The sequence below is a fragment of the Tupaia chinensis genome, unplaced genomic scaffold (assembly GCF_000334495.1).
Source record: "Tupaia chinensis unplaced genomic scaffold, TupChi_1.0 Scaffold000549_1, whole genome shotgun sequence".
Lineage (NCBI taxonomy): Eukaryota > Metazoa > Chordata > Mammalia > Scandentia > Tupaiidae > Tupaia > Tupaia belangeri.
The window spans coordinates 1,914,453-1,925,117 of record NW_006160061.1 but is presented as its reverse complement, the minus strand read 5'-3'; the positions used below and the strand labels follow the sequence as shown (position 1 = coordinate 1,925,117).

Here is a 10,665-nt window from a genome sequence, read left to right as displayed (position 1 = left end):
CTCAGCCTGAAATTTTTTTTTTAATTAGGTTTTTGCTATAGGTCACATCCGCTTGCCATTTAGCACTCTCTCGTTTGAAGCATTTTATGCCCATGGGAGTCCTTTGGGACTCCATCAATCTCACAGTGATTTGTGGGAAAAAGAGCTGGTACAGAACATTATCTGACAACCTTAATACACAAATTACTTTCAGTAATTATATGGTGAGAGCACAGTTGAGCATCAGATAGAGCCTGGTTATAATCCCAGGTTAGTCAGCTAATAGCTGTGACCATGTGAAAGTTACCCAATCTTCACCCACTTCTCTACCTAACAGGTACTATGAGAAAGCAATGACAATGTACACGAGTACATTGTCAAAGTGCAAACTCTGATGCTATGCAACTAGTCAGTGCGTAGTGAAGCCATCAATATAACTCAGGCCTGAAAAAGAAAGTTATTAGAATCTCCAGTACATACCCGAAATACAGTCATTATTACTGGAGAAATAAATAAATGCTAATAAATCTTCATTTTCTCATGTTTTAAATGGTCAGAAGAGTCAGGAGCAGTTTGAAGCTTTGTAATTCCCTTTCCAGGGCCTTCTCCTCCCTCTCTCCTGAGGTGTTTAAAAAAGTAAAAAAAAAAAAAAAAAAAAAAAAGATGTCCCAGTTAAAATAACCAGGTCAGATGTAAATGCTAATTCTAGCCTATAGACTAAAACCTATGGCACGCTTGTATTAGGGAATCGTGTTTGTTTTTTTGCTGTAGGGTGTGTGCTCTACCGGACAAAGAGACAGAGGGACAGAAAGTGAGAATCACCCCCGCCCCAGGGAAGATGATCATGCTGTGATCCCTTCTCCTCTATTTATTTTTGGGATTTTGGGCGCACAAGCACATATACACATGGGCACACACCTGCTTGTGTGCGGGCGGGCACACACACACGTGCATTTTTCAAACCACTGGGTCTAGGACTCAACCCACAGCATCGGACATGTGGGATCCAACTGCCTTAACCACCACACCACCTGCTGGCCTTGCGTTAATCTTATTAAATTTGACCATGGAATTGCAACAGACCAATCCAATTCAAATTTATTTACCAGACACACAAGATAGTACCACAGATTTTAAACATACGGGACAGATCTTTATGGCAGGTACTACAGAATGGCTTACTCTACATTTATCCTCAATCACCTTCCCCTTTACCTTCTTTAGAGAGGGCTGGAAATCAAAATACCTTCCCAGCTCCATTTGCAAAGAGTAGTCCTTTGGCACAGTTCTGACCAATGACAAGCAGACAAAGATCCCTGGGAGGTTTCCCAGGAAATAAATATGACAAAAATCATTTTAGGCTAAGGCACTAAGTCCTATTTTTTATTTGGACAGTTTAGTGTTCACATGTCTGCAGCTGAATGAAGCAGTCAAGAACGATCTGCACAGGCGCACCTAATGTTCATGGGCTCTGCTGGGAGCTATATTCTAATGAGATGGCCCTTTAGATATACGATAGGAATTATTAGATAAGGACAAGGCTTGGGGTGGCCCTGTAGTGCACCAGTGAAGCACTGTGCAAGGAAAGCCGGACCCCACACAGCCAACTACGGTTTAAATCCCAGTCCCGGAGGCTTGAAACACATGTTGAGCACGTGAGTGTCTGTGGCCAAAATCCTTACAGGAAGGAGAAACAGAGGAAAGACTTGCAGCATGACCATGCCCCATTGAGGTGTGTGCTCTCTCGGTCTTTCTCACACATGCCCTCTAGTAATAAAAAGGGGAAAAGAAAAAAAAAAAAAAAAGGCAAGGCAGTCACCTCTTTAAAACTGCAAAATATATAGCTACAGGTTTGATGCATCAGTTGCACAACTTAGGTCTTAGAATTGACCACCACTAGGTATATTACAGCAGTGCCAAAAAGTAGCTGCTGGAGCCAGCAAATGGTGTGGTGGTTAGGATGCTGAATTCTCACAAGACGACAATGGTTTGAGTCCCGGACCTGGTGGCTTACTTTCTCACCTTCCCTCTTTTTTCTCTCTCTGGTGAGCATACATGCCCTATAGCAAATTTAAATACTAACAATAATAAATAATATAAATTAATTAAAAATTTTTCCACATTTAAAAGAAAAGCAGCTAGTGATGGCTAGCAGATAGCATGGAGGTTAAGGCAGCTGGATCCCACATAACTGCTTGCACGGTTCCAGTCCTGGATCTGGCAGCTTGCTGCCTAAACACATGTATGTGGGGACCCAAACTCCAGAGAGGAGACCTGAGAAGAGACTGTAGTTTGGCCATCCCCCTTCCTCCCACCCCCCCAGAGGGAGGCATCAGTTATTTCTCAGTTTCTCTCTTTCATGAGCGCACACATCTTACAGTAAACTATAAAACTAAATTAAAAAAAAAAAGTAGCTGGTGAAAGAATAGTCTCTTCAACGAACAGTACTGAGCTGGGAAAACTAGATATCCACGTGCAACACAGAATGAAGTGGACCCCTATATAACTCAGACCACGTACAAAAATTACCTCAAAATCAAACCACCTAGCTGTAACAGTGAAAAGCATAAAACTCTTAGAAAATATAGGAGAAAAATGTTGACCTTGGATGGGTAATGGAATCTTAGATATAACAGCAATAGCACAAGCAACAAAAGAATAAACTAGACTTGAAAATAAAAACTTCTGTGGATCAAATTACATCATTATGAGAGTAAAAAGACTACTTGATGAGTGGAAAGAAGACATTGCAAATGACGTAGTGTAGGCTGTAGTATCTAGACTAACTCAACAAGGACAACCCAATTTTAAATGGGCAAAAGAACTTAGACCTATTTCTCTCCCAAAAGACATACACATGGTCAATAAGCACATGAAAAGATGCTCAACACTCAGTCATTAGAGAGATGCAAATAAAACCACAATGAAGTACTCTTCATGTCCATTAGAATGGCTATAATTTAAAAAAATGGAAAATAACAAGTGTTGATGAGGATGTAGAGAAACTGCAACACTCATGCATCTCTGGTAGAAATGTAAAATGGTTTAGCCAAGGGAAAATTTGGCAGTTCATCAAAAAGTTAAATGTGGGGGACCAGAAGGCGTAGTGGTTAAGGTGCTGGACATTCCCACATGGCTGACCACGGTTTGAGTCCTGAACCTAGTAGCTTGCTTTCTCACTTTCCCTCTCTCTCTCTGTGCTCAAATTAAAATAAATGAATAAATACAATTAAAAAAGTAATTCTTTTCAAAAAAGTTAAATGTAGAACTACTTTATGACTCAACACTCCCACTCTCAGAAACATATTCGAAAGAATTGAAAACTGGTACTCAAATATGTGTAACATGCGTGTTCACAACACTATTCATAACAGCCAAAAGGTAGAAACAGCCCATGTATCATGAACAGATGAATGGACAGAAAGAGTGTGGTAGATAGTCATTCAAAGAATTGAGGTACTGGTACATGCCACCATAAAAATGAACTGCAAAAAGATTATGCTAAGTGAAAGAAGTCATACACAAAAAGGTCTAGTTTTCTTTCTTTTTTAGGAGATTTTTGCTAAAGGGTGCGTGCACTTGCCAGAAAGACAGAAAGCAAGCGAGAAATCACCCCCTGGGGGGATGGCTATGCCACAATCTCTTTTCTCCTCTTGGGATCTTGGGCATGCGCACACACGCACCCGGTGTGAATTTAAGCCTCTGGGTTCAGGACTTAAACTGCATTTGACTACCTGGGAGTCCAGAGACATAACCATTATGCCAACTGCTGGTCCCCAGGTCTAGTTTCCAAAGTCGCAGTGACTACTTTGTAAATGTAACTGCTACTGAATTGTTTACTTTAAAATGGTTACTTTGGGGGCTAGAAGGTGGCATGGTGGTTAAGGTACTGGATTCCCACATGGACAACCACGGTTTGAGTCCCTGACCTGGTGGCTTGAAAATCACTCTGGGCATGTGTGCATATGTGCCCAAATCCCAGAAGTAAAATGGAGAAGGGATTGGGGAGTGGCCATCCCCCCTGGGGGGTGATTTCTCTTACTGTCTTTCTCTAGCAAGTGCGCACATGCCCCCCTTAGCTAAAACCTTTAGAAAAAGGTTATGTCAATTTTGTCTCAATTTTTTTTTTTAAAAAAGTAGCTGGTTTCCTAAATCAAAACATAATTGGTAGAGGCCACTGACTTGCTGTAAAGGTATTAGTAAAGCCTCTGTTTTCCTTATTAGGATATAAATGGTGTAAAAAAAGAAAACCAAACACCCTTTCTCCAGTGGCCTTTGTGGGAGAACGGCCATGTAGGTTTGTCTTCCTTCTCTGCTCCTCTGTTTGCCTTTGAACATCTCTCCCCCTTGTTCAAAACCTACTCATGATGGACATAGGAACAGACAGCAAAACGCAGGACAGTTATAATCTTGTTACCTATGAACACCTCTGCATAAGGCAGTCAATTAATGAAATGTAGGTGTGGTACTTCAAAAAGGAATAGGTTTATGGGTTTATGGAATGAACAGGGGTCTTGTTTCATCTATCCATGCAATTTCATTATAGTTTAGCAAAGATAAAAAGACTGCTACTGGACTATACACATCTTTCTCTGAACTCCTGTGCTGATTTTAAACAATCTTAGAAAAGTTCTGAGTGCTTAGTATTCAGGTTTTTCAGTATACTTTTTTTACCTATGTGTATTAGTTTCCTGGGACCGCAGTAACAAAGTACCATAAACTTGATGGCTTAAAACAACATTTATTCTCTCACAGTGCTGGAGTCTAAAAAGTCTGAAATTAAGCAGGGCCAGGCTCTGAAGACAGCAGGGAAGACACCTTTGCCTATTCCAGCTTCTGATGGCCCCACAAGGTCCTTGACTTAAGGCAGCATAACTCCTCCTGCCTCCATCTTCTTATGGCTGCATTCACTGTGCGTGTCAGTGTCTTCTCTTCTTATAAGGACACCAGTCAGTGGATTTAGGGTCAATTCTAAATCCAGATGATTTCGCCTCAAGATCCTTAACTAATTACATCTGCAAAAACCCTATTTCCAAATAAGGTTACATTTCAGCATTCCAGGTTTACATAAATTAGGGGAGGGGGGGCTTGCTATTGGTCCCATTATACCATGTAGACAATGTAATTTCTCTGACACAGAAAGCTATTAAAAAAGATTCTCAAATTCAAATTTAGCATGAGAAAATTAGAATAATTCTTCTGGGGAAAACTTTAAAAAATAAACCTTTAATCTTCAAGGGAAACTAAATCAAACAAGCCCAAAGAGTCAAATATCTAAAATTGAGCCCTCCCTTTATTAAAACTAATGCAAGTAAGCAAGAAAAAAACCCTTTTGATAGTAAGAGAGCATGATAGATCAGTGCTATGTTATTTATAATTTATTACTTATAAAAAATAACTTCAGCTTTCTCATGTCAATTCAATAAATAGTATCCTAGAACTCAGAAGCCTCAAAAGTTATAGCTTTTACTAAAAACAAAAGCAATGCAAAAAACCTTGTTAAAAAAACCTAAGCTATACTTTTTTTAAACATTTACAATCAATTTTTTAAAATTTAGAGGTGTAACTTAATAACCATCTTCAAAATGTATAGAATTGTTATGTAGTCAAATATCAACTACTTGAAGTACTATAAGATGATAACATATCTGCAAATAATTTCAAATCCTAAATGATATAATTACTTAATATTCAGACAATTCTATAAATAAATTACCAAGTTAGAAGACAACATTGGTTGGCTGTATACTTTTCCATCTGTAAGAACATATTCACTTCCCATATTTTAATATCAGGGTATTTTTCTACAATAATAAAGTTAATTCTATTAAAAATTTTCAGAAATTCTAATATACCAAGATTTGATATGAAAAGCAGAAGTTATTTTTAATGTTGTTTTATATAAAAAACAGTAAGTATAAACCCAATGTAGAAATCTGAAGTTAAACAATTCCTTTGGCAGAAAACATTTAATTATAAACAGATTTTAAAATAAATACAATCTATAAGATTGTGGAAAGAAAAGAAAAATAACCACCTTGCATTTCTTACTAAACATCAAAGAAGTCATTATCAGTACATGGATTTAATATCATTTTTATACTATTAACAAACTCAACATAAAATCTGTAACATATGGCAAAAAGACAACTATTTTTAAGAGGAAGAAGACATTTCTGTGTGTAAAAATTTCACAGAAAAATGACAATATACACTAGTTATATACATGTCACATGTTTTACCATTCCAAAATTATATTAGTTGAGTTAAACTGGTTGATTCTGACTTAGTGAGTGTTCAGTATTTATACTGATTCGGTGACTTACGCCAAATTCAGCTTTTATGATTCAGATCACAATTTACATGAAATAGTTATACAATTTTTTCTATTAAATATAGGATAGGACAAAAATGTAAGGTTTTCCATATACACGCAAACATTATCAACAGCAGCTTTGCATGTTTACTTTGTGTGTGTACACACAAGTGTGTGTGTTTAAAGAATATAAGATTTGTTTCCAAAAAAGTAAGGTGCCATTTTAGAGTATTTTTAGTAAAGATGTAATGAATTCCCATGGGAAGAAAATACTGGACAAAAAATAGAGCATGAGACATAGAAGGTTGACGCTCTGTTTTCAGTTATGTGCATCTGGTCCAATGACAGAAACTGTGCTTTCAAATACTGCTTATTTTTCCCTTTCAATGCAGACCAAGTATCATACACACTATCTAGTTCTAGAATAGTTTCTTTGGAAAAGAAACACACTTGTAATCAAATGCCTGTAAACAGATAAATGAAAAAATTTCCAATAGATTCTTAACAGAAAGATTAACTGCTGTCTTTAAAAAAAAAATACAGAATCTTGCTTCCATGCAAGCAGCTTTTTAAATCCTAAACATGTGTCCATTGCTTTTCTCAGTCAAAATATCATGTATCTGTAAGGATATATATTCCCATTTTCCATCCTGTGTTATGTAAAAAGTTCGCAGGTAATGAAGCAGTGTGCGCATCTTAGAAGAGAAAACCGTCCCTGTTTGTTTACTACCTAATTCCCACAAGGTGTGGAATCTACTAGCACTGGTAGCTAATTTAAAACATGCCCTTCAGAAAAACTGTCTCGATAGCCTATCTATCGATCCATTACCTTCTATCAATTCACTGCTGCTATTGTTCCACCAACTCAGAATTACTTCTGAAAGGAATGGCCAAAGTTTTCATGCATGGCATGTTGACAGCTTAGCAATGGTACTTCAGTCGTTTTTTTAAAGACTCAACAAATCTATGCTTAGTATACATCACATCACATTACTAAGAATCCCGTGGCTCGACTTCACATATAATCCATAAAAAGGGGATGCAGTATCTCTGCACAGCACACTGCAGGAAGGAAAACGAATGGACCGTATCTTCATTAGAAAATAGCCAAAGTCACCAGGAAAGGCCATTAGTGGCAATTCTGAACACCAGGGTGTTTGGAAGAAAGGAAATGTTTTTCCCAGGGAATGGAAATGTTTTGTGGGACATTCCTTGGACCATTGTTAGCGTGACTGTCTGAAGGAACAGCTAAATGCGTGATCACACATCTGCATTTACATGGTTATCGGTGTTAATAACAGAAAACATTTTTGTGCTTTCCAGATTGCTCCTGCTTCTGTAGAAAATTATATACTAATTATTACTCAACATAACACTAAAAGCAAACCGACAGTACTACAAACACAACTGCAATTTAAGAAGCCAAAAAGAAATATGTTGGCAAGCTAAACACTTACACAAAAAGACATTCGCCTTTCAAAAGAATAGTATGTGGGAAACGAAAAATACGCAGACAAGACCTTTAAAGGTCTTCAGTTTTCTTATCATGACATTTTAGGGGAAAACAGTGGTTTCTTGAAAGTGAAACTTTTATACTCCTATCTCATACTGTTTAGTGTCATGAGGCTACTTACTGGGTAACCAGATTTATGTAGCAAGACCTGCAAGTAAGACAAAAGTACCTGGAGCATCTTTAAAGCTGCCTTGGATCAGAAGACTGACTTCAAACAAACTAGACCGGAAAAAACCTTTCATGGACTGTAGAGTAAGACAGCTTTCTGTGCTTTATTTATTCATGGTCCTTCTGTGTTGAGTGTCACGTTTTCTTTTAATATTTTCAGATTAGAATCACAAGGGCCAAGTAATACATTTATGGAGGCTTTCAGGCAAATGCCTGGCTTGTTTCTAAAGCAGAGGCTGCTGATGGTAATTTGCTTGCTGCTGGGCAACAGAATGAGCTGGAACTGCCACCGGAAAGCCTGCCAGATGCGGCAGGCTGGAAGTAGCGCTCTGGTAAGATGACATATCCACCGACATCCCCATTTGCTGTGTGTAAGCGGCTGTCCCAGCAGCTGACTGAAGATTAGAGTTCTGGTTCATATAAGTAGGATTGGAAATGGTGTCTTGTCCAGTGCTGTAAATAAAAAAAATTAAAAAGAAAAATTTATTTACTTTGCATTACCTAGGTTCTGGTTAGAGATCAATCGTCACGAAAAAAATCCTTTTTCCATCTTCTTTTTGAGTTTTTGTAATGCCACTATTCCGGTTATGATTTAATCACTCAGGCTAGCAGATAACGTTTGTGAGACTTTCATATTTGGTAAGAAGAGAGCAGTACTTGAAAAGAAACAGAATATGATAAGGCCTATTAACTTGCTTTCTCTAAAACCTTTCAATAAGAACATCTAGAAATTGAGATGCTCACTGTTCCTGACTGTGGTCCCACTGGCTAGAATGAGAATGGAGTCCCAGCTCATGGTGCACGTGTCCTATATCCTCCCTTTCTCTTCCCACTCAACACAGGAGTCCACCTGATCTCACACCCACTTCAAGCTTTCCTTCTACAGCAACTTCTAGCTTTTTCCTTTTTTTTTTTTTTTTTTTTTTGAGAGATTTCGGCTATACGGTACATGTGCTTGCCAGAGAGAAAGAGAGACAGAAAGCAAGAAATCATGCCCCAGAGAAGATGGCCATGCTGCAGTCCCTTCTCTTCCATTCTCCTCTCAGGATTTTGGGCACACACGCACATGTGCCTGGCATGAGTTTTAAGCTGCTGGGTCCAAGACTCGAACCGTGGTCAACTACATGAGAGTTCAGCGACCTAACCATTATGCCATCTACTGATCCCAATATCAAAGGGAGGGCACTGTAATCTGCACAGGACTCTGCATCAACCCTCAGGAGAGTCTGGAACTGAATTGACTTATTATGCTATGCAATCTAAACTGAAAAGTTCTATCAACCTGCAGGACTTCTGTTTGTTCCTGTAAGTACTACGGTATATTTAAAAAAAAATACGGAATTTAAAATGACACCAAATATACTGCTTGCAATACAAGAGGATTAATATCACTGTCACCAGTTCCCCCCCACCCCCCGTAATTCCTAGCAAGAATAACAAACTTATATTTTAACTAAACACCAATATGAACAGGTTTGTTTAATTTTCAGATAATTCCTAAAACTCATATTCATGGAATTAAAGAATGAGAAGGAATGCTAGAGATCATCTGCACGTAACTACATTAAATGATGATTCTGTGTGATTAAGTGAGGATGGCTCTCAGAGTGGAAGTATTAATACAAAAAAATTAAACCATCAACTCCAGAGCTCAAACACATTTTCTTCTCAGGGGCAACACACAACGTTTTTCTAATTTCTAGGAATGCCTCAAAGTACATCTGGGGCTCTGTCACTAGGACGATGACAGAACAACGCTGGCACATCACAGCTTAGTCTCCATAAAGGACAATGAGTTTTATTTTGTCCCAGGGACCCATTCTGTAAGCCTAGGCCTAAGCAACCATCCCAGAACGGGGAGCCAAGCTAAGGGCAGCACAGCTCCACGTCATGAGCTCAGGAACGTGCAGTTCTGTAACTTTACCTTGACGGAAAAAGATGAATTTATTATTACGAAGAGAGAGGTCTACATGTTCTCGTAATGAAAGTCTATGAAAGTTAAACATAAATAATTTCTAAATTGATACAGCACCTGAAAGCTTACCTTAAATATGGAGTTTGAGCAGACTGTGTTGTCACTGAGGAGTTCACGTTGGGAGGCAGAGATCTCAGTGGACCAATGTGATCTGCTGGCGCTAAGCTGTAGCTTGGGGCAACAGTAACTTGGTGAACGCTCTGACCCATATAGTTTCCACCATGTGAGTGAACTGGATAAGTCTATTCATCCAAAACACAGAAACAGAAACAAAAAGATGCCTGATAGATCTCCCAAACATCTGCCTAACAATATATTTAAAACTTCAGAAGACTTAATAGAGGGACTAGCAGATGTAATGGTTACATCACTGCACTTCCATGTCATCGACTGTGGTTCAAGTCCCAGACCTGGCAGCTTCAACTCACACTGGGTGTGTGTTCATGCGTGCGTGCCCAAAATCCTGAGAGGAGAATGGAGGAGAAGTGATTGTGGCGTAGCCAGCCCCTTGGGAGGTGATTTCTCACTCACTTTCTGTCTCTCTGGTGAGTGCGCACACCCTATAGCAAAAAAGCACCCCCAAAAAAAAAAAAAAAAAAAAAAAAAAAAAAAAAGACTTGGGACCAGCAGTTAGCGTAATGGCTATGTCGCTGGACTCACTTGTGGTCAACCGCAGTTTGCGTCTGGAAAACGGTGGCTTAAAACTCACACTGG

The 10,665-nt window shown here is 38.7% G+C and overlaps 1 protein-coding gene across 4 annotated transcripts in view; it reads right to left on the bottom strand.

The window, feature by feature from the left end:
- Positions 1-4,700: 4,700 nt before the first annotated feature.
- Positions 4,701-10,665, bottom strand: part of STAM2 (signal transducing adaptor molecule 2) — a 68,884-nt gene continuing 62,919 nt past the window's right edge. For all 4 annotated transcript variants that reach the window (XM_006157624.3, XM_006157622.3, XM_006157621.3 and 1 more), the window contains 2 exons: positions 10,021-10,193; positions 4,701-8,429 (listed from right to left, as the gene is read on the bottom strand). In XM_006157624.3, coding sequence (XP_006157686.1) covers positions 8,201-8,429; positions 10,021-10,193 — 402 coding nt within the window. In that variant the 3' untranslated portion in view covers positions 4,701-8,200. The remainder of the gene's footprint in view (positions 8,430-10,020; positions 10,194-10,665) is intronic.